We start from the raw sequence: 25005 nt of genomic DNA, 5'->3' as shown, positions 1-25005 counted from the left end.
AGCACTATCAAACTCTGCTGCTGTTTGAGACACAACCAGGAAGAAGCACTATCAAACTCTGCTACTGTTTGAGACACAAACAGGAAGAAGCACCATCAAACTCTGCTGCTGTTTGAGACACAATCAGGAAGAAGCACTATCAAACTCTGCTGCTGTTTGAGACACAAACAGGAAGAAGCACCATCAAACTCTGCTGCTGTTTGAGACACAAACAGGAAGAAGCACTATCAAACTCTGCTGCTGTTTGAGACACAATCAGGAAGAAGCACTATCAAACTCTGCTGCTGTTTGAGACACAAACAGGAAGAAGCACTATCAAACTCTGCTGCTGTTTGAGACACAAACAGGAAGAAGCACCATCAAACTCTGCTGCTGTTTGAGACACAAACAGGAAGAAGCACCATCAAACTCTGCTGCTGTTTGAGACACAAACAGGAAGCAGCACTATCAAACTCTGCTGCTGTTTGATCACAAACAGGAAGAAGCACTATCAAACTCTGCTGCTGTTTGAGACACAACCAGGAAGAAGCACTATCAAACTCTGCTACTGTTTGAGACACAAACAGGAAGAAGCACCATCAAACTCTGCTGCTGTTTGAGACACAAACAGGAAGAAGCACCATCAAACTCTGCTGCTGTTTGACACACAAACAGGAAGCACCATCAAACTCTGCTGCTGTTTGACACACAAACAGGAAGCACCATCAAACTCTGCTGCTGTTTGAGACACAAACAGGAAGAAGCACTATCAAACTCTGCTGCTGTTTGAGACACAAACAGGAAGAAGCACCATCAAACTCTGCTGCTGTTTGAGACACAAACAGGAAGAAGCACTATCAAACTCTGCTGCTGTTTGAGACACAAACAGGAAGAAGCACTATCAAACTCTGCTGCTGTTTGAGACACAAACAGGAAGAAGCACTATCAAACTCTGCTGCTGTGAGACACAAACAGGAAGAAGCACCATCAAACTCTGCTGCTGTTTGAGACACAAACAGGAAGAAGCACTATCAAACTCTGCTGCTGTTTGAGACACAAACAGGAAGAAGCACCATCAAACTCTGCTGCTGTTTGAGACACAAACAGGAAGAAGCACTATCAAACTCTGCTGCTGTTTGACACACAACCAGGAAGCACCATCAAACTCTGCTGCTGTTTGAGACACAACCAGGAAGCACCATCAAACTCTGCTGCTGTTTGACACACAACCAGGAAGCACCATCAAACTCTGCTGCTGTTTGACACACAACCAGGAAGCAACGCCACTGTATTCAGCTCAGCCTACTCCTTCTAATGCAGTATTCCACTTTTCTGACTATCCAACACGTCCTCATTCCGAATCGACAGAATAGGTCCATTTCCCCTGTCTCCCAAAACGGCATCTATGCGCGAAACGCAAACGCCGCTACTTCCTTGTTAGAGGGCTGCCGAGAACTGGTCTCCCCCCCTGGTCTCTCGCCTCCGGCCCGGCCGAGCGGATCGTCCCGCCACGTGGTGCCGCGGTCACAGCTTGAGCCGACCTCGAGTGGAACCCGTCGCTGTCACGGTGGTGGCCCGGCCCAATCGCGAGTTGCCGGTTAAGGTTAGGTTAAAACAACTTGGTTAAGGTTAGGGTTATGGTTTGGGTTGAAAACGGAACACTTCAGGAGGAAAACCATCACTCTCGCGACGAGAAAGTTGATAGATGAGGCCACTACCGCAGGTCTCCGTAGCTTTTTTCGGCCTATTTAAATATGAGACTGTGGCGACTTCTAGCATTCTCTGCCAATGGCAACATTTGTCATTTCAACGCTGGAAAATGTTGTCGTTTTTCTGGTGAGGATGGTCTACTCTGGACTATCTGCTCATGTTTGATAGCTACTGTATCTAGCTGAATATTTAGTGTGCTTTCTCCTAAATCACCGTATGATAGGTTGGAGATTACAGACGTCGGTTACCACCTTGGAAAACCCCGCCCACTAAGTGGAGTATAATTAAATTTTCATACTTTGTAAACTTTTTATATGCATACAAGAAAATCACAAAATTACCTTTCTGTGGGCTTTAAAGGCACAGTTCACAGGGCGGTGGCCAGCACAATTCGAGAGAAAACCAATCACCACTGACTTCAGTTGTACGTAACTGTTCTGAAGTCAGTGGTGACTGGTGTTCTCTCCAGTTATGCTGGTAACCTCCCTGAAACACAGGTGACGTTTGTCCATACAACACACAGGGAGGATCCCTGTATGTTACATTGACAAACCGCACCTGTGTTTCAACTGGCGTGAGAGGGAGTAGATGAGTTTCATATTCGGGTGAACTGTTCCTTTAAGCTGATGGGGATGTTGGCAAATAAATGTGTTGTTTGCAGCTTCTAACTACAGTCTAGCTCCTACTCTTCTTGTGTAGACACACACACACACACACACACACACACACACACACCATAAAACTGACAGAGCGCACACAATGCTTTTTTCCTCCCACCTCTGTAGACATAATAAATACAGTGGTCATAGTTTTGGCTATGGACTGTAGGTTTTGGGTTTGCGGGTGCATGGATGGATCAGGGTGTGGATGGACGATAATATCTGTGAAGCGCCAGCATGGAGATAGGATCAGCTAAGGCAAACGCTGGACTTAACCATCGTGCAACAACAGTGCAGAATGAAACATCATCGCAGATAGTCCCAGAGGAGTCGTAATGTGTCACATTACGATTAGGACATCGCCCCGTTCACTGCACTGTGGATGGCAATGACATCTGTGTGTAATAATACACAGCAAACCTGCAAGGGTGCAGGCATCTGCACTGAACTGTTGCACCTCTACAAGCTATTTCCATGTGACCTAACATTCACAACGTGTCGTTTGGTCCAGAAATCTTGCGTATGACAGACAATGCTCTACACAACTATACTACATACACAAAACAAATGGTATCACCTTCCGAGAAGGAACCAGTTTCATCTGCATAGAGAGGCAGTGTGAATCGAGTACGGGTCTAAAAGCAGAAAAACGACGGAACCCGGAGATTGAGGACAGACGTTAGAAAGCCCTTGCTCTGCTGACTGGCCTATAGCTCTTGCGTGTACAGTTCTTTTCTGAGAGGCCCTGCTTCCACATTCGAAGTGCCATATGCATACAAGGGGCCTTATTCAAACATCCATCTCCCCATGGACAGAGGCTGTGAAGTGGGCACGGCCCTCGGGAGTTCCCCTGGTGAGCCAAGGGTCAAACCCCACCCATCCATTTTTGACCCTTCCCGTCTTTACCGTTCACACTAATAAAGCAAAGAGAAAAACGTGAACTGTGTGACGCCTACATTATAAACACAACAGCTGACAGAAAAGGTGACGGTGTCATCAAACGTCAGCTGCTACTTTCTCTATAATCACCAAAAACCCAAATGATCTCTTCTGTGTCTCTCTGTTGTTTTCTTCTCATACTACTCCTTTTCTAAATTGAACTGTTACATTAAATAATGTCAGGCAGGAGTTTATTTTGCCGTTGCATGACTAACCACAGATGTAAATCAACGTTGGCAGAATGAAGTGCTGTAGATAAGCGTGCAGAAAGGCAATAACATCTCTCTCAGCTGTCTATTGCATATGAACAGTGAAAAAAGTACCAAAGTAGTAATTCCTCAGGTCTGTGTGCCAGCGACACTGGGACAACTGCTGATAGAGATCTTAACAAGCAATCTAAGCCAGGGAGCAGTCATTAGTTCACCAGAGAACAATGAGATCATTAGAGAATCAGTCACAAACCACTTTCCGAGTACTGGCCGGCGCTCACAATGATCTCATAACAGTGCTGCTGGTCAGAGGCCAGTTTGTCTCTTATGTCAGTGAGTTTATGTGCTCACATATTCTGACCATTAACCTTACAACTGTAGCACTGTAGTTTCATCCAGGCCACGCGGACACACAGTGAAACTAAAGCAGGCATTATAAATGTTAACCTACAGTGTCAACAATTGATATGTCACCGACGACGTGAATAAACAATATAATTGGATGTTTGTTTTTTTCTAAGCCACATGTCTTAATTTCCGACTAGTATCCTTCTGGGCCTTCCTACTCAAGCAATGGGGCAGAACTGTTTGCACGTTCCAATATCACCACCTTCTGGCCAAGAGAGATACATGCAGTCTACTGTAAAATTTCCATCAGAATAATGAAGTGGTCTTGAGCTAAAGTGCACCCTCTGACAAACAGCTGTGGCATTTTCACTTGAATATTCATTTATTTCTGAAGAAAAGTTGCATCAAACTTCTGGTAAACATCTTGTAATTTCCGCTTGCTGCAAAATCGGTTGCTTATTGTTTACAGCAAATTTGATGCACATTTTTCTTTTTGACCTCAGGGAAACAGCTGCGCTGTCATTTTGGTGAACTCAACTGACATGATATATATATAAAAAAATATACAGCATATTATACAGTAAGCACTCTTGAAATGATTCATTTGTCTTAAGAATTATCAACACCTATGTATTTCCTGTTTTTTTATCCATCATAAAGCAGTTCATAAAAGTGAAAAGGAACTCAAAACTATATAAATTATAGCCTAATGAATGTACATACTGTATAACTCAACCTGATGATCAACATGTCAAGCATGATGTTGAAGGCATCAAGCTTGGGTTTACTGGAAGGAGATAACAGCTGTGTGCACCACTGAGACCAAACATGTGTCTGTCTGGAAAACATGCCTGACATCCCAATCAGTGGCATCTACTGTATATCATGATAACACATAAGGAAAAATATATATTTAGCAGATGTAGGTCTCTGGTTTTACTGTGTGTTGTTGACAGATACTCTCTGGCTATAACTAATCCTTAATCAAATGTACATGTTGAGAATACAGTATTCAAGTAGTTTACATACCACGGCTTATAAGGAATTAAGTAAAGCATGAAAATGAAGGCAAGAAACATTAGGGGGGAAAATATGAAAAAACATTTTATGTTAAACGTAAACAATCAATTATGTTACAAATAATGTTATCTCAACAGTGTTATCTTATTTTCCCTACAACTAGCAGCCATGGATTAAAAATAATTTCATATATGCAATACATATATATACAAGAAAATCTGAAAATACAAAATCAGTGTCACAAAAATCTGCATATGAATCAGCATCTTTTATGCAATGTCAAAAATGTGTGTCTATTCTTTTTCAAATGTAATAAAACAATTGTATATGCACTTTCAAAAATATGAATAGACAAATTTGTTGAGGCAAAAACAAATGTTACAGATTGATCTTTTGGCAAGTTTAGTGAGAGCATTTAAATCATACTCAAATACTATTAGATGTTTCACCTGAATATTCAAATCTTTTGTGCAAAATTATGTTTGATGTAACATATCAAAATTGTGCTTTAAGCTTCAGATTGTAATGATATGTATGCAGCATTACAAAGGTTTGATAAATAATGTGAATGAAACATTTACACAATTAGGCAAGAGTTACTAACTCTTAAAGTGTTGTTAAAGGAGAAGTGGGTGTTGTAAACACTTACTGATTGTGTCTTTTCAGTGTAAGGAAAGAGTTGCTCACATTTTCAAGGATTGTGTGTGTGTGTGTGTGTGTGTGTGTGTGTGTGTGTGTGTGTGTGTGTGTGTGTGTGTGTGTGTGTGTGTGCGCGCGCGTGCCACGTGTGTCTACAACTTGGCTTCTTTGAGGATTTCAGGTGCGGACACGCTCCCATTCTGATCATCTTCAGGTCCCTGTCAATCAAAACAGCTGTATTAATTTTTTTGTAAATCATATAGATTCTGTATTGAATCTGATTCAATATAGAACCTGTCTTTGGTGAATGTTCTTATGTATATTCAAAGTTGTTCTGTCTTCATACAACAGTGCTTTAGGAAATAGCCAAATCTTCAAAACTCCAAGTATACTAAGCTACTACTAGGTCAGCTAGCTAACACTGTGTGGGCAGTTGCAAATGCATACATGTGCAGACCTTCAAGCCAAATATATTATTAGATGATTGAATACAGACATATCTCAGGTGAAACTAATAACATTAATGATGGTTCCGCTCCATTTAGGTGTTCCATTCCAATGAGGCAGCATGCACAATACCAGGCACTGGAACACCTAAATAGAATGTAACCATCATTAATGTTATTAGTTACGCCTGTGTTTTCTCCTGATATGACACACCAGATGAATCGACTTGTAGTCTCAAATACTAGGTGAGGGCCTAACCTCTAAAAAACAGCAACTGCGCTTTTTTCTTCTTCATGCAACATCTTACCCTTTGTATGACTGGACGATAAAGCTCTCTCTGGATGGCATTAGTATTACCAGGAGAGGTCAGTATTCTGCCTATGCAGATTGCTAATTTCAGTCACTCATCCAGATGGTAAAATTATGTACAGAGGCAATCGAGGTACGATTGACCCATGCGAATGTGTCACACAATGTCACTTCCCTTTTACAGTATATGACTCTTGTAATAAAGATGCCAGGTGCGTACGTCGGTAATTGTGTGAAAACACCAGGTGCTGATATGGATGGGATTAATAATTATTACCAGTGCTAACTGAAAATAGTTTTCAGAGGACCCTTTTCACAGCAACCGAGGCGGTAAAGCAGGAAGTAAAGCAGGTTAATCAATACCATTAATGATGGCTCCATTCCATTTAGGTGTTCCAGTGCCAGGGCCCACATTCATCTTATTGTTTACACCAGATTTACTTCCTGCTTTACCACAAAACGGTTGGGGCCTATTGGGCTAACCAGAGAAAATGACTGACCGGAGAAGGTTTAAGACTGGGGGGATGGGGGGGGGGGGGGGGGGTAGTGTCTGATTAAGTGAATAGTGAATGTGAGCTTCAGAAATAATAGAGTACCGCAGGAATGACGTATTTTTGTAGGCTTAACCAGAAATCGCCGCCATTTTGGTTCATCAGTGGAAAGGTCTATGGGGTTTTAGAATGGGGATTTCACTTAAATGCATAAACAAAAGTTTATGGGAACGCGAATTTGGGTTCAGCACAACATAATCTTCACAAACGTGAATAACTTTAATGACTTTTGAAGCGTTTTCTAAAAATCGCGTTTAAAAAAAACGCATTTATGTTCCAAAAGGTATCAAAGTTATTGAGGTTTGTGAAGATTATTCTGCTGAACACAAATTTGCGTTCTCATAAACTTTTGCTAACCACAGACCTTATTATATGCATTTAAGTGAAATCCCCATTCTAAAACCCCATTCACTTTTCCCCTGACGAACCCGGAAGTAGACTTCCGGACTCATTCCCGCGATTCTCTATGGAGAGAGAGAAGGTCCACCAGTGAAGGAGGAGCAGGTGTGCAGCAGGTGTGGGTGATTAAGGACAGTGAGTGCTGATTGTTGGTGCTCTGCAGCTGTGCCTACCTTTGCCCATCTCGTGCTGAGCTAAGATTTGAGGAGAGGAGGGGGGGAAAGGCTTAGTGATCAGGCTTATCAGGCTTAGGAGAAGGAGGAGGAATCTGCGGCTGGTTCATCAGAGCCGTGGCCCCGTAGTCCTGTCCTGACGTCTGCGCCGCCGCCTACAACAACAGCTGGGGATCACTGGTCTGGAGGTGACCCCGGCATGGGGCCTCCAGTCTGGGATGAAGTTGCCTCAACAGAAGCTGATCTGAGGAGCAGTTTTTTTAATTCCCCTGTTGAAGTGTTGCTATCAAAAGAGTTTACTCTCGTTTGTTGGTTTTGTTTTTCGATGATTGAAATCAATTTCAGTTTTCCTAAAAGTGCAAACAACATCCAGCTTGGGTGTCACGCTTACTGAAGCATGTCTCAAATAACTGAAGGTATTTCAATGAATAGTAGGGGTGGGAATCACCAGATGCCCACGATACGATACTAAAACGATACTTGAGTCACGATACGATAGTATTGCGATATTGCGATATATTGAATATTGCGATATATTGAATATTGCGATATTTCGATATATTGCGATTTCTTACTTTTTCAACTGCAAATTATGTCACCAAAGGAATACTTTGTCAAAATCTGGTTTATATAAGAACAATTTTTCAGTCTGTACATCTGACTTCAACCATTTTATTGCAGCAACATTGTCAAGTAGACAGACCAACAACTTTCATAAAGTCATGTCATAGTTGCATGCACCTGACAAACTGAACTGTTTGTTACAGTCTACTTACAGTCCACCTTAACTGGATGTGTGGTGTGTGTGTGGACTACTGTACTTAAGTAGTTTTTGAACAATGCAACTTCACTTACACAAAACATCTTGTGCAGCCCATTCAGTAACTGGGGAATTTCTAAATTACTGTTATGACAAAACTGTTACTGTTAAAACAAAATGAAAATATGCTACCGTTTGTTTACTGATGGCCTTGGAACTAAAGTTTATAGTAGCCCGGTAGCCTGGCATGGCCTGCAAAAAAAAGTTTTTTTTTTTTTTTGCAATATCGATACTTGGCGTCCAAATATCGATACAATATCGTCAGGCAAAATATCGCGATACTATGGTGTATCGATTTTTTCCCCCACCCCTAATGAATAGTGAACCCCAATCTGTCCAACACACAGAGTGTTAACACGAGATGTGAGAAATGCAATCCTCTGTCAGCCGTGAGCAGTAACTTCATCCCAGAGCTTAGAGGACCACGTTTACTGGGCAGGTACAAGAATAATTCTTCTTTTTTGCCCCAGGTCCAGTCACCTCTCGATGGCAGCATTGCTTTGGCTGCCTTGGTATCATTCTCTTCTTATGGAGCATCTTCTGAGTCTGAATATGTAAAAGCCATGCATGTCGATCATTTTGCTCCCCATCTTACCGTCTTTACGCATGCTAGCGTACGTCGTCTCACTTCAACTATCCTCCCTTGATTCTTTTACCATTCACTCACTCAAAGCAATGCTGCCAAAGGTTTGAAGTCACATATACAATAACATGGAGTCACACAAGTCGCTGGTGAAATAGCAGGAAAGGGCCCTTTTAGGACAGTACTATGGATTAATTGGGAATCACAGAAAGAATTTGGTCTCAGTAAATTGGGTTTGTAGGACACTTGTTAGTCAATACATTTAATGAAGCATCGCATTAGTTCATGCAGGACACGGAAAGTCATAGGCTACGCCCCAGCTGTAATCAGCTGACAGCCCGCTGATTGGATCAACGTTTCTAATCATTCACCACATTCACCAATCACATCCATTCTCACAACATAGGCGGTCCATTTAAATATGGCTCCCTTCTACACTGATCCTTGCTACTCTAATGCTGCCACACACATCGCTGCTGCTGCTGCCTGCCAAGCTTTGCCTTCACCACCCCAGCCTCCACCCCAGCCTCCACCTCTCTAGTTCAGAGTCTGCATGGCTCAAAGGTTAAACATGTATTCAATGTCTTACTTTGGGTTCACTCTTGTATACCCATGGGGGGGATTCTGCATTGCGCTCCCTTATTAGCTTAGCATGCTGCTTGGCTAATCCAGGGACCATCTACTGTAAAGAGCGGAGCCATCAGTGCCAAACATAACTCATTTCAATTTGTTGCAATAAATGGTTAAAACTAAGACAAGAGTGTTCCTGACTGAACTAAACATTTATGCACGTCTGAATGGTTTAATTCTGATAGTCTTGCTTAGGAAATAAACTTAGTAGATGATGGGCAATATCTGAGGAATACTGTAACAGATGCATGCATTCTTTTAAGACACTCGGATATCTGAGAAATATCGCAAATGGCAGAAATGTATGGGTGAGAGCGTACTAGGGGTAGGCCATGTTCGACAATATCTTTATGGAAATGCAATACTAGTCTAGGTACAGGCAGGCTGTAAATAGACACCACATGAAGCATGAAATTAGTTATTTAGTTATTTAAGTGGCTTTGCGTGTATGCCCTTCATGCAAACGTATTAGATACGTTACCAAGTTTACCACCCGCCTCTCCATAGACAGATAGTCAGATAATTACAGTAGATCAGCAAGCCACTGTTATCTATATTTATAATGTAGTTTATGAAGTGAATGTCAGCTTAGAAACAATCCATGAAAACATACTGTATGTGATGGTCTTACTACATCACAGTGTGCGGTGAAATTTGAAGACTACAGTATTGCCGTCACTGTTAATACGCCTATTTCACATCCCACCCAAATCACCTATTTTGTGTCTAAAATGCAGGAAGTAACACAATATAAAAATTAGATGGACTGCACTGATCACTGAACTGGATCTTCTTTGCTTCACTTCCTGCCTTTTAGACACAAAATGGCTGATTTGGGTGGAATGTGAAATAGGCTAATATGGTCAACAAAATTGTGTTCTGGTCTATAATTGAGTATCATATTATTAGGCTGCAAAGCATTATTGTACCACCAAACTAACCCAATAAGCAAAGCATGACACCCTCAGCGTTTCTCAATGTTAAGGCTCCTTCCTTGGGTCCTTCCATGGTTTTTAGCCTAGCCAGTGAGGAAGGACTCTTGCCTGCCCTCTGTAGGAAGACCCATCCTGCCAAGGAAGGATCCTTAACATTGAGAAACGGCTCCTATGTTGGTTTGTTGATGACACTTACTGCTGCGTTGGCCAGCTGGTTTGCATGTTGTCTCCGCAGGTCAGACTTGATAAAGCCTGCAGGAAAGTAAAGACACAGAACACTGGAAGTATTATCCACTATATTAGAACATAATATTTTAAATACAAAAAAGAATATCTCAGCGACATGCTCCTGCTGTGAATATCTGAGAGGCATTCCTGTCTGTGACTTCATAGAAGATGTTCATGACCTACTGTAGGAATGACACAAAGTAATACGGTGAGCATCCACTAGATGGCTCTCATGCACAGACATGCTACAAACACAGCAGTGTGTATTAAAATATCTCCAACATGATTGTGTGTGTGTGGCAATGGCTGCAAGTCTGATGAAAATATGTAATACATTGTAACTTATTTAAAACCTTGACATTACTAAATAATGATTGCATCTAATGGCATTTTGCATTTTAGGAGAATGAGTTTCACAATAAAGGGGAACTTTTGAAACTGATTACACTTTTAATCAGCTAGCTCAGCCGTTTCAACAAAGAGTTTATTTCACAGTGTGAGTATTGTTTGGTTGGTGGAGAGTGTTTTTCAACAGAGCTATTTTGAGGATTGCAGAAGTGGCAAAATGAATACAGCATGAAGTCACTGTCAGTGTCAGAAGGTGACCTTTGTAAAGAGAGAAGCCTCATTACTCGAAGCATATTGCAGTGTTTTGTTAGTGGTTTGAGAGTTTAGCGCTTCACTGGCTCATGCATGTTTAAATGGGCTGTGCAAAAGACCTAAGTGGCTTTGTATTGGCTGAGGTGTCAAATGAGGCATGGAGTGTCACCTCTACTCGTAATGTGAAGAGAACTGTGCGTTCTCTTCATCACCTTCTGAGCAAAGCAACTTTTTCCGCTGCTCAGTTAATCAAAAGCATTCATTGTGAGTGAGGAGCATGTGAGATGGAAAAAGTAAACGTCTGCGGTTACACGTGGTTTTTCCTCAACTTCAGTTAACGAGGCCCGTGATTCGTTGTTAAATATCCATCCTCTGTATACAAATAACAAAGTTACAAACAAAAAAAAACACTGTTTAAGCTGTTATGACTTTGTGGTGATGACAGAAGTGTTTATTATCTCTGCAGTGCCTACACCGAAATACATTTGTCACCATTTTGCAAACATTCTATCTGCATAATAACATTCAACTCTGAAATCAGCTCTCGAAGTTACACAGTAACTAAATTCTTGGACTTTCCCAGAAGTACATTACCGAAGGACCATTCTTGTCACAATGCACATAGAACTAGTGGCTTGCAGCACAGCTAACGGCAAAGTCAAACAACGACAATCACCTGTGGTTCACTTTCAAACAGAATCAACATGGAAGGCCCTAGTGAGTCCCTACCTGTCAATATTGTGCCGATGAGGAGAAACACACAGAGGAAGATGTTTCCTGCCAGTGTGCCGAAGCTGTCAATGATCTTCCCCTGGCAAATGGTGAATATAATCCCAAACACCTGTGTGCATGCAGAAATGCAATGGTTAGAACTGAAGTGTTTGCACGCACACGCACACGCAAATGCACGCACACACACACACACACACACGCAAACACACACTTGCACCCACACGGACACAGCAAAAGACACATGATCCACAAATATATGCTTCCCATCACCCGCAAAGCACCCAATCTTTTTTCAGTCCAAACAGTGTAAACCCACAAACATGTGTTCTACAATGTATTGGAGTGATGTGCTGGGCTTTGCTGCGCTAACGTTACACCAGCTGGTTGAGGAAGGCCCTGTCATGTGATCCAGTAGCTTCAACGGCGAGACTCTGTATCTCATTCTGACTCTCGGTGTAGCACGCTGTATATGAGCTGGTGTAGCACGCTGTATATGAACTGCCAGCTCCATTCGCAAAGGCCCTACTTTTATATACACGTAGCAATCACAATAAAACACTACTTGCCTTAGACACAGGTTTGTGGTCCATCGTGTCAGGGCTATTCATCTTCTTAAATGCATAGTTTACAATTCTGAGCGGTTTTTGTCATGCCAGAGCCTGTAATTTATGTTCTTCCGCCTGTCTTTTCCATGGAAAATTGCCCTTGTTGTTTTTTATTTTATTTTATTTTATTTATTTATTTGCGCATTAAAAAAAAAAAAGATGAATGCAAAACAACAAAAAGCGTGTGCCAGTAGAGACAGGAAACCCTTACCCTACATGGGCTTATTCCGGGTCTCTACCTCAGAAATGTAGCCTGATATTCAAAACTGCATCGTCAATTCATAAGCTCATTGCCTCTATGAGACAAGCAAACGACAAATAAGAAAAGCAAAAGCAACAATAAAACGAGAGAAAGAAAAAATTTTATAAGGAAAACAAAAGATCAACCAAAATTAGTAAGTAGACGGTTAGACAAGTAGACGGTTAAAAAGGCAGTGTGTGAGGTGTATGTGTGATATGTGGGCTATGTGTGACTTATCAGGAAGATTTGTAGTTTTGAATGGAGCCCGCAGTGCATATACAGGGCGTGCTACATGAGACTCCGAATGAGAAACAGGCTGAGTCTGGCTTGGAGGCTACGTAGTGATCCAGCCGAACCTGTGCTGAACAGTTGAGGAGTCCTGAGGACGTTCCCTCTGACTCAGGGTACGTCAGCTCCACCGCAAACTCAAAGCCCAGAGGTAGGTAGCCGGTCATGAAGAACCTATAACACACATAAGCACAGAGACACAGAGAAAGCTGAATAATGACAAAATACCACACCAACACCCCCCACCCCATGTCTTTATTGGTTTCATAGTTATTTCCCACAAGATATTACAACTTTGATACGATGTAATAAGTACAAGTTCAGTGACAATAAAGTATGATTATTTCTGAGGTTTTCACATGACAGCAAGAATGATATGTACTTCTTATCGCTCACCATCCGTGCAGAGACTGTCTGTCCCATGAAAGGATTACCAGGCACACTTGCACTTCTCACAATGGACAATTCTGGACATTCCGACCACACACTCTACACACTCTCATACGCACACGCACACATGCACACACCCCACCCCACCCAGGCCCAGACCCATACCCCCGCCTTGGTATCCCTCTATAGCTCCCTTGCATCCTTACCCACCGCCCCCCCCCCCCCCCCTTTTTTTTCTAACCCAGCCGTCAGTATTGGAGTAGTTCCGGGCTGTAATCCCTGTACTTTTTTCAACAAATGGATTGTACCTGTATAATATTGAAGTATGCCTTGTTACTCATTCAAAACAGTAATAATGTCTCATGTTCCATGTTGCAAATCTGAGTATATTTAGAAACCATTACTGCCGGCTGCACATGTATGTATGTATGTATTGTTTGTGTGTAATTGTATTGTATGTAGGTATGTCCACGTATGTCCTGTTTGTTTTGGGGACTACGGATGGAAATTAGCCTCGTGCCATGTGCCATGTGCAACGTGTTCGAGCCTCGTGTTCGAGTCTCGTGCTAAATCCGACAATTTTTACACTCTGATTATGTTCTTTGTGTCCATTAATTTTGCACTGTCCCGTCTAAATAAACAAATCAAATGTCAAATGTCAAAACCGAGACATCAGCTTGCAGCATTTCTGATCTTGTATCTAACATTAAAAAAATATATATTATTATATTATACATATTTGTTCTTAATTTATTCATTTCAGTATGGTCTGCAGCTGTTATTTTCATAGTTTTCATTCCTAATTCCTAATGAAAACTATGAAAATAATAGGTTATAGTGTTGTAATTACCTCCGCCACGGAGATGGCTGGAGGTTATGTTTTCGCCCCTGTTTGTCTGTTTGTCAGCAGGATATTTCAAAAAGTTATGAACAGATTTGCACAAAACTTGGCAGAATGGTTAGTCATAGGCCAACTTAGAAGTGATTACTTTCCATGCTCACTGGCCAACAGGGGGCGCTGTAATGGGGGTGTTTAATCACAAAAAGGCACCTAACTTCCAAATGGATTCACAACACCAAAAAAAAAAGTAGGAAGGTTGGTCATGGGCTAAGGACTAACTCAAACTTATAGCCAAAAGGGGTGTGTCAATGGCTGTGGCCAATCACAAAAAGGCACTTACAGTAACTTCGACATGGATTCACGTAACACCACGAAACTTTGTAGATAAGTAGGTCATGGGCCGACTTAGAACGGATTAACTGTCTACACCCACTGGCCAAAAGTGGGTGTGGTAATGGGCGTGTCCAATCACAGAACCAAACTAGTGGATTTGCACAAAACTTGGCAGAAAGGTTGGTCATGGGCCAATTTAGGGGACATTCACACCAAAAGCGTTTTTGGAGCTGCCAGCACCTTTCTGCAATTAATTCTCTATGTAAGGACGCGCTAAACGCGCTCCTCTTTCAAGGAACGCACCTGGTGTTTAAACGCTGGTGGCTTCTAATTTTTTTGGCGGAGCACTCTGGGCGTTTTTAAGCTGACAAAGTTGAACATTTGGAGGAAAAGCACGCTGCTCGTCTTATCACTCCTCCTACCTTTTCTCCTCCCAGAGGGATCCTCAACCTCCGCTGCTGCCAGAATTGGCAATAATCTGGCTTTCATGTTGACAGTGAACAACATCAAACAGACAAAACCAGCTGGCTACCGTCCGTGTGGTCGTTGTGTCCTGATTACTGCATGCGACTGCAGGGGAAAACAAAACAAAGCCAAAAAAAAAAACGCTCCGTGCGCTGTGTTTTATGCACAATGGAAGTGCTCTCAACATGATTTCCATAGTGTTCTAACTGAAAAAAGCGCTTTAGGTGTGAACGCCGCCGCCTAAGGAGTGATTAACTTTCCATGCCCACAGGCCAAACTGAGGCGTGGCAACATGCCGTGGTGGAGCTATGCACTCTACCGAGTGCCCTCTAGTTTTTGGTTGCATTATGTTTGACACCACACCCTTTCTTCTTCTACTTTTCTTCTTCTTCTTCTTGTTTCTACAGTATCAGATTAGTATTTTCGTGGTTTCCTACTATGCTGAAATAATGACCCAATTTCATGAAAGCTTAATCTAATTTAATCCACCGTTTACCGTCATCTAGAAGAGTCATCTCAAGAACAGGACCATCCCATATGTTGAAGTCAATGAGATAAAGCGTGAGGTTATGATGTCTCTGATGTGGTATGATGACCGTTTCTTGAGGGTATTTGTTCTCAGGATAAAAGGGCTTGGTAATTTATTCTAAGGGATCGTCACAACCACCTCCTCAAGTCATGAGAAGTACTTAGTCACTGTTATAGAGAAGAAAATACCAAATGCAACTAAAAGCACAGTGCTCTGGAATTCCACAGTGGTCTTGAAGCTACCTGCAGCTGCTTGAGTCCCCATTACTAAACCGATGTTGTGTGTCTGCTTAATTTGATGATTCAGTCACGAGTCAGATGAATGTTGAATACTGTTTGGCATGCATGTATGTATGGTAATTGTATGTAGGTGTGTTTTCACACACATGGTGAGCCCAATCTGTCAGTTCAATCTGTGCTATTGAGGAGGTGGTTTAACAACCTCTTAAATGATTTCATAACAACTTTAATTAAACTGGATAAATACATGTAAGCTATGGTTACTAATAGCTGTCAGTTACAGGAGAGAAGAGAAACATTCAGGCACAGACGCAGTGGCTCGCTGCATGTGCTGTGGTACGCCGATGTGGAAGTGTCTCACTAAACCTTTCTGCCTTCTCCCCCTCTCAAAACACACCAACCAGGGAAACACTTTTTTTAAAGCCTGTAGGCCATGGATTCCCAAACTTTTTCATCTTGTGACCCAAAAGATACATTTTGTGTCTCCCTGGGACCCAAACTCACAAAAAACATACGGTAATGAGTTGCCATGGCGACCAGTTGGCGTCCCACCCCCCACGGGTCCGCGACACAAATTGGGTCCTGACCAATTTTGGGAAACTACTATTTTGCAGCTTTAGTGGCTGATTCATATAAAAAAGCAAGCTTTCTATTGACAAACTTGCTGTGAGACCTAGGTCAGGTCTAAGATCACTGAAAAGCCAGCAAAAGAAAGCCGGCCTGAAGAGCCTAGAATAGCGTGGTGGTCATCCCACCATGGAAGGCTAGAGGAGGGAAAGGGGTAACTGAGAACCCTCGGGTAAAGAAAAAGAAGAGCAAGGGTCATAAAAAGACCCTGTTTGAGTGTCTCTCTCCTTTAACAAACCTTTACCGTGAGCCTCACTCCCACCGACCCTGGACCTTCAAGAACAACAGGTTCTTACACAAGCCTGGGGAAATGACCCGCCAGCCCAGAATGGAAACCGCCCCATGGCCTTCTATAGCTCTGGATGTGCCCAGCAACAGACAGGTCCATCCGGCTACTGCGGCAACAACCAATGAGAAGTGACACCATCAGAAGATGGGATTTTTTGGGGGGAAACTGTATGCTTTTCTAATAAGATGCTGTATGTTAATCACCCGCTTTGCAAAACGAATGCAGACTGCAGGAGACTGTGTGAATGCCCATTGCCCACTAGATCCCTTTCCCCATAAAGGCTCTAAACATGCCGTAGTTCTATGTAGACATACATACAGTATTTGAATCCATTGCACCAATACTACTTGGCTTTGGATATTTGTAATCTGTAGTACCATCTTTAACAACATCTACATAACGGTGGCTATTAGCCATAGCTTTCCTTCTCCCATTAATAGAAGCGGCATGCATTACCTCTGTTCTACATAGTTTGGCACCGGAGGCCCAAACTAAATATTTGTTTTGAAGGTGTTGACATGGCACTGTCACAGAGAGAGTTCCCCTCAGTTATAGAGCGCTTTAGCCCACTGACGCCAAACCCAATACAAAAACCTGTCCGTTTTACTGTTGTCTTGCTTGTCACTAAGTGTGCCCGAATGCTATAACATGACTTTAGACCTGTTATGAATCAGTGGGGTCTTGTAATATTTGGGCCACGTCCGTGTCATTGATATACTTGTTTATTTACAGAACTCACATCCGCACTTATTGTTTTGACTGGCGGGTTACCCCCCCCAGTTCCGGTTGCTTTGCGCTTGCGTGACGTCAGCGTGTCATCGAGAATACAGTAGACTTTGGGACATTGCACGCAATCAAAGGCATTTTGCACTTTAAAATATGTTTTTTAGGCCTAGAACAATATGTGTTTTCCTTTGTAATTGATAGTTTTCTCTCCCATACTGTAAGTGCAATAACAAACAAAGATAATGGGTATAGTAATATTATACACACAATGAGGGCATTCCGTTTTTAGAAGTGACTTAAATGTATTCCAAAAAGATATTCAGATACGTGTTTTTCCCACATGCTGTTGGCTTATGTAAATGTCTAAGTTCTGAGCTGTAAACCCTGAGATTCAGGTGAAATTGTGGAATTGCCTCTGGGTATACGTGCCTGTACTTGTTGCCAAAAATGGGGGGGGGGGGGGGGGGTTTGCCCTTTTGTCTCATAATCTGCCTATGGCCTATGGTGTGTGGGGATGGGGGTGTGTGTGAGAGAGAGAGACATAGGCAGAGAGAGAGAGAGAGAGAGAGAGAGAGACAGAGAGAGAATACTTTGCATAGTTGCATAGTTGACCGCTAAATAAATAGGACTGTAAATTATTGCCCCAAATGTAAACAGAAATATTGCTCTTGAACATCCCTGGGGAATCAAACATAGAAATATAGCAGAATCTTTGCATGAAAAACAATGTACCGTAATTTCCGCACTATAAGCCGCACCGGAGTATAAGCCGCAGCAGCAAAATTGCCTGTTTGTTACATATATAAGCCGCACCGGACTATAAGCCGCAGGTGTTTTAATGTTTTTTTTTGTTTTTTTTTAATTGTGTTTTAATGTTTAATTACCATATGTAAGGGTTCATGCACAGAGGGGATTGTCGGGAAAGAGATGGCTGTTTGAGGAAGCTCCCATTTATTAACATTTCAACAAAACAACATACTGTAACACAACACCACCTGTGTTTTTTTTTACAGTGCACACAGTGTCCGCGGTGTGGTGAAAAGAGGGCAAGAGAGGAAATTAAAACAGAAGTGGATTTATAGTTAGAAAGAGTGCTAAAGAGAGAATTCCGTTTTTTTTTTTTTTTTTCCCCCGAAAAAATCCATAGATAAGCCGCACCGTTATATAAGCCGCAGGGCCAAAAAACGGGGAAAAAGCCGCGGCTTATAGTCCGAAATTTACGGTACTAGAAATGGGTTATGAAAGAAAGAAAGAAAGAAAGAAAGAAAGAAAGAAAGAAAGAAAGAAAGAAAGAAAGAAAGAAAGAAAGAAATTATTAAGAAAGAATTACCCAAGAGCTCCAGCAGTGATGAAGACCACCCAAAGGTGTCCCAGACTGAGGGTGGCAGCGTAGATGATCATCCCCACCAGAGACATGGAGTAGACTGCGAGGGTAGTCTGTCTGCAAAACACACAAATATACAACGGGCAATTATGATGGACTATGAATAAGTTCAGTGTGTCACTGAATCCACCAGTCTTCTTCTCCAGTTGAGAAGCAAGACAATTAGCAGGTGATCAGAAATCTATCGATTGAATTTGACAGTAATGATAACTGCAAGATGCATGTAGTGCAGGAGAGTGGGGGGGATTTTGAATAGACTAAAAGGTGTATTAAAAATGGTCGACCGTAGACGTTCCATCTGTGCTCTTTGCGGGCTGATTATGCTAAAAGCTGAAGCGGGGCTCCAGCAGAGTGTGTGCCTCATTACAGGGAAAATGACGACGAAATGGAGGAGAGTTTGACATTTGGAAGTACTCCTACAGAGGTTATTGTCCACACAAGCACCTGTGTGCATGTGCCATGTGCACAGCTCTGAGTCACATATGTAACAAAGCAGTAAACATACACAAGCCTTGAAACACAGGTTTTATCAGGCATCGTTGAAACAGAAAATGCCATTCGATTTTGAAGTGGATAATTTCACATCTTGCTCCATTCATTTCTTCATTTGTTCTTTTTAAAACGGGCCTTTCATGCCCACTGACTGTGGTTTTACGGGAAATTATAACATTTAAACTCGACCCGTTTGTCAGGGATAGGGTAATTGCACAAATAACCATTAGCAGTCTTCCTGAGAGATGATGTGATAGGTGGTTATAGTTGTGTAACTTAACTTAAAGGCTCTGGCGGACCACCAGGCGGAGCCCCGCGGACCACTGGTGGTCCACGGAACACAGTTTGGGAACCACTGGGCTAGGGAATGGGGAGCCAGAGTTTAATTAAAATGACCGGCTTAGACTACAAAGCCTGGCGGGAGTGACTGCGGGACGGGTCCCTGTCCACAAGCACGTGCACATTCCTCCTAGACCTAGGCTATGAGGGGGCAACACCCTGAGAAATAAGGAATAAGGGGTGGGGTCAGAGAACATAAGGGTGGATGGGTTGACTCTCGCACCCCCTAGGGTGACCACTGCTTTCATTACAGCCAGACAGCGCACCATGGGACCACCAGGTCAGAAGGATCAGAGCTATAGCAGCGTCCGGCACCTGGATAAACAGAGCCTGACCCCCAGCAGCCAACACAACAGCCAGCAACTACAGATAAACATGAAACAATGCATGCAGCAAGCTGAAAGGGACATGGCAAGTTGGCAACACATAAAGACTGTTGAGCGGAAACAACACAAAGATACTAAACATGCTTGCCTAGCTGGCTATTGAATATAATACTGGTGTACATGTTCGGAACCCTTGGTGGTGAATAAACCTAAGATTTTCCATTTTGTTAAAGGGATAGGCCAACTTTTTTGGGAGTTTAGGCTATATTAAAACTAGAACGTACATGGCTTTATTTTCAATCTGCATGCAGTACAAATGGGATATTAGCCTACTTCAGTTCAGTCGCCCAAAATGCACATTCAAACAGCGCCAGTACAGCACACCACATGGCAAATGAGGAAATAACTTTGGTTATACACTCCTGTTAAGTTTGGTTATTCTTTGTTTTGTTCTCGGTCTGGATTTACTACGAAAATGACCGTTTGACGTAACTTTGGATTATTGTTTCATCACGTGGTGAGTACACGAGTCACAACATGTACATGTGAGTGTTTATGGCGCTGTTTGAATTTGCATTTCGGGCGACTGAACCGAAGTAATGTAGGCTAATATCCCATTGACTGCCATTGTAGCACTAAGCTATTAGCAGTGAGGTGCTGTACCACAGTTTGTACTGTACACAGATGGAAGATAAAGCCATGCACGTTCTAGTTTTAATAGAGACAATATGGCAAATGGCCTAAACTCCCAAAAAGTTGGCCTATCCCTTTAAGTCTCCCATCTTCTCCTGCCGTGTGAACCAAGGTTACATTCCCTGTTATGTAAGTATTTATTCTGTGGGCCGTCTCTGATTTCCCACAACTACCTCAAGAAAGGCAGACCGCTGTTCCCATACTGTACATTCCTGTTCTGATATCTGTCTTACTTGTAGGTTTTGGTTTTGTCCAACCAGATGCCACAGATCAGGGAACCGACCATGCCTGCAATGACGATGGTGAGGCCTATCCGCCCAGCATTCACCTCTTCCCCCTACAAGTTTAGGGAAGATGAGACACAGACGTTAATGACCTTAAGGTCTTAGATAGCCTTTTGCACTCATGCGCATTTTTCTATTAGCATTTTTCTATTGTAATGTATGCATGCGTGTATATATTTTTTAGTTATCTTAGCATTAGATTTGTACTAGCTATGCTAGTGTATGTGTATATATATATACCTATTGTCTTGCTTTCTATTTTTATTGTCTTACTTCTATTTTGTTTTTTTTGAATTTCATGGACCAGGGCAACTTGTACAAACTCTGTTTGAGCTTGACCTTAAAGGGACAGCTCACCCTAAAATCCAAAATTACATGTTTTTCCTCTTACATGTAGTGCTATTTATCCATCTACATTGTTTTGGTGTGAGTTGCTGAGTTTGGGAGATATCAGGCATAGAGATTTCTGCCTTTTCTCCAATACAATGGAACTGGATGGCACTCGGCTTGTGGTGCTCAAAACGGCAAAAACATACACAGACCTAGTTGTGAGCAGTTTCATGTAGGAACTAACTATTAGCTAGTGGGTGTAGTTCGGTCTAAAGAAAATTGTTCCTACATGAAACTGCACACAACAAGGTTTGTGGATCATCTTGAATAACCGAGTCATGATTTCTGGAAAGAGACATTTTAAGTTTTGCAAAAAATTTATGTTTTTGTCACTTTCACCACCACAACCCGAGTGCCATCCAGTTCCATTGTATTTGAGAGAAGGCAGAAATCTCTAGGGCTGATATCTCCAAAACGATCGAGGTGGATAAATAGCACTACAGGTGAGAGGAAAAATATGTATTTTGGATTTTAGGGTGAGCTGTCCCTTTAAGTCTGTAACTACAGGACCTGTAAGACAAGAGTCCTGGGAATTAGAAGTCAAACTGCGTTGCACATAGGCTACCAGCAACACACTCTTGCACAATGCATTGCTATAATATTGCATTTAACTCTGTGTGTCTGCCAGTACACAGTGGGAGACAGAAGAAGAAGAAGAAGAAGACTTACAGGGTAATGCTCGATGATCATACGGTTGAGCAGAGTGCCGACAGCATAGAAACAGCCCACGTTCAGTCCTGTGAGTTAGGAGACACTGTCAAGCAAAGTCTGCACAAACTACAAGACAAAGATATTTCTCAGGAAACTTTTCACAACATGCTTACAGTAGAGCTGTCTGGATACGGAGTGTACAGTGAAATACTGTAATGTGACCAGTCAAGATTTATTTTTACATTTTTGGTTGTCAGTTGTGTCAGACCCCATCAGGCTAGTTTCCAAAATACAGATTATTAAGACCAATGATTTCGATAAAAGGATATTCCTGCAATGGATGTTTTCATCGACAGGGTTATAGACAGAGAAAGTAGCTCAGAAATAAACTACAGTGCACCACCTGCTACTACATCAAGCAAACACTTAAGAAAATCAACTCACTAACAGAGTTCATGATAAAAGGTCTGTGTTTAGGTAGCAGCTGAAATTGAGTCAAAATGTAAGATATACAAGTGCTGTTTCTAATTTAAACTATTTGCAAACATTATTGTGAAAATTATCGTGTTACATGAATAGAAGTGGAAGCTACAGAACCGCCACCTATTGCTCAGTGAACTGACAGAGACAGGTGGAGCAGCAGCTGAAACACTGCACAGCAAGGTAGGCTATGAAGGGACAAGGTGAACTCTGCACAGTTATCTAGCAACTCATGGACCATTTACATTGACAAAACACACAGACATGCGCATGTGCACACGCATGCACGCACGCACGCACACACACACATACCAACAATAACACCGGTAGTCACATGAGGTGTTTGCAGCATTGAGAGCATTGCAGTGTCAAGAGGTGAAAGTGCGCTATAGCTTTTCTTAAAACTGCTCACAGCTGTTGTCATTGTGTCCATTAACATCGCTAATTATAGAAAACAGACTGTTACAAACAAAAACTATTCGTTTGATCATTGGGCCAAGAAATCGATCGATCACATTTGTCAAACATTGACAGACCACTGACAAACTTTGAACCCCTTCAGGAAACAATCTCATCTACAGTATACATGTATTCATTTATTATGAGTTTTTAAATGGGTTGTAAGCAATTTTATGATATTCAGTGATAAGATAGGGAAACATGGTTACACTTTGACAGGGAAACGTAGACTTCCTGTCAACTCTGTCAGTGGCTCTATCAGCACTATGCAGCTGTTCTCCATTGGTCAGGAATACCTTGCCTGCTTGTAAATCACTTGCCACTGAAAAAGTCCAGTCTTGCCTGCAGATGGTGCAGTGGTTGAAACAATGCCTGAGCAAATACATTCACACAAAGAGTTTAACCACTTTTCCTCTGTTACAGTATATCTAAAGCATTATATTACAAAAGAAATTGAAGACATTTCTTTGTTGATAAGTGCTTTTCCCCTAAAAAAAATACAAATCATATGCTATTATTCCGAAAAACAGAGTAATAAAAACAACAAAGTGACAAACATGTCTGTGCAGAATGGGGACAGGACAACCAACCGTAAGTGACGATGAGTAGGATAAAGGGCTTGTTGCGGAGCAGCCTGCGTATGGAGGCTGTGTAGGAGTACTGCTCTGCCGGGATGCTCCGAGCTGTGGCCTGGGCCTGAGTGGGAGGAAGCTCAGGGCGCTCCTGGAACACTGACACAGGGAGACAAGGCAAAAAAATAGTTCAAATAAAGTCACCATTTTGTTACTTTAACTTAAAGCTACAACCTGGAACTTTTTTCGTCTCACTAACCCCGCCCTCCTCGCCCTCAATTGGTCACGTTTATGCCCCAGCAGATGTCACTCATCTTGCCGCCGACCCATCTAACAATAGTGATGTTCTGCCACGGTTAGCTCCGCTGTTCTTTGCTTTCTTTCCGGTTTCCGCCATTGTTGCTGTTGTTGCTATGTGTTCCCTGCACTGTGGCCGCTAGCGCTAGCTCATCGTTGCTACACTCACAACAAATGATATGCGCCCATAAATGTCTCAAATATGATTGAAAAGCCAATTTCAGACAGACAGCTGCAAAGATTCAGGCATGAACACACAGGGTCACTAACGGACACAGAGTATGTATAATCCTATTCATCTATGTTTCGAAAGTTCCATAGTGTAGCAGCTTTAAGATTTTCTTTTATCAATTTGCATTTGGGGCATTAGGAGAACCCATGTTAAAATAACAGGTGGACGTAATCTTTGATCCTCTCAACACAAGACATCCAACTGCATCATCCCCCATGTTCGCCAACATGCACTACAGGGACAGGGGCATGGATCTGTTGTGTCACAACCCAAAAGAACATTCTGCATTTTGTGTCATGGCTCCATGTTGAATGGCTGTAAAGATTGGATGAGCATACACGAAAAACATACACACACTCAACACCATACATCTCCGTAGCATGATGCAGGATGCAGCATTCCACTGAGCACGTCTCAGACTGAAAGACAGTGAGCCACTCTCTCCCACCCTGAGGATTGGCACATTTGGGGGTGATGATAACTGATCTGTTTCAATCAGCCTTTCTCCTGGGCGAAAGTCTGTGGCGGCCCTGTGGGGGATCGAGTCAATGCAGATGTCTGTTTGTGGTGCTTGGAGCTGAGCCAGCCTCCCCCGGGGCTGCCTGACCTGAGGACTTGTGTACTGTCAACAGTTCGCGCTAATCCTGAGAAAGCAACTTTTTCATTGATACAGCTGTTCTTTGATGTGTCAGTGTTTGCCCATTGTTATTCAAGGGGGACAAACACATAATTTCATTGAAAATAGCATTTGGAGTGGCCATATAACAGACAGCACCCAAACCTCTCCTCTCACCTCTCTTGCCTACAGTTTAGTTTAGGCTCATCTCTAAATCCTGCCACTCACGGGCCGGTGCCAGGCCCATTACTCAGGAGGCACAGATGGCCTTCCCAGCAGGACAACACATCACACATGGCATCTTGCG

The 25005-nt window shown here is 42.4% G+C and overlaps 1 protein-coding gene across 3 annotated transcripts in view; it reads right to left on the bottom strand.

The window, feature by feature from the left end:
- Positions 1–4930: 4930 nt before the first annotated feature.
- flvcr2b (FLVCR choline and putative heme transporter 2b) overlaps positions 4931–25005 on the bottom strand; it is a 27265-nt gene continuing 7190 nt past the window's right edge. The window contains exons 3-11 of one of the 3 annotated variants that reach the window (XM_083642766.1): positions 23572–23712; positions 22061–22128; positions 20951–21054; positions 18814–18924; positions 13113–13218; positions 11908–12019; positions 10547–10602; positions 7383–7537; positions 4931–5721 (exon numbers count right to left, since the gene is read on the bottom strand). In XM_083642766.1, the coding sequence (XP_083498892.1) occupies positions 7436–7537; positions 10547–10602; positions 11908–12019; positions 13113–13218; positions 18814–18924; positions 20951–21054; positions 22061–22128; positions 23572–23712 (800 nt within the window). In that variant the 3' untranslated portion in view covers positions 4931–5721; positions 7383–7435. Of the gene's footprint in view, positions 5722–7382; positions 7627–10546; positions 10603–11907; positions 12020–13112; positions 13219–18813; positions 18925–20950; positions 21055–22060; positions 22129–23571; positions 23713–25005 lie in introns of those variants that run through there. The other 2 variants (XM_083642767.1, XM_083642768.1) reach the window with 2 other exon arrangements.

The sequence above is a fragment of the Poromitra crassiceps genome, assembly GCF_964638095.1.
Source record: "Poromitra crassiceps genome assembly, chromosome: 9".
In the NCBI taxonomy this organism is placed as follows: Eukaryota; Metazoa; Chordata; class Actinopteri; order Beryciformes; family Melamphaidae; genus Poromitra; species Poromitra crassiceps.
The sequence above is the reverse complement of the archived record's forward strand: the minus strand, read 5'-3'. Positions and strand labels throughout refer to the sequence as shown.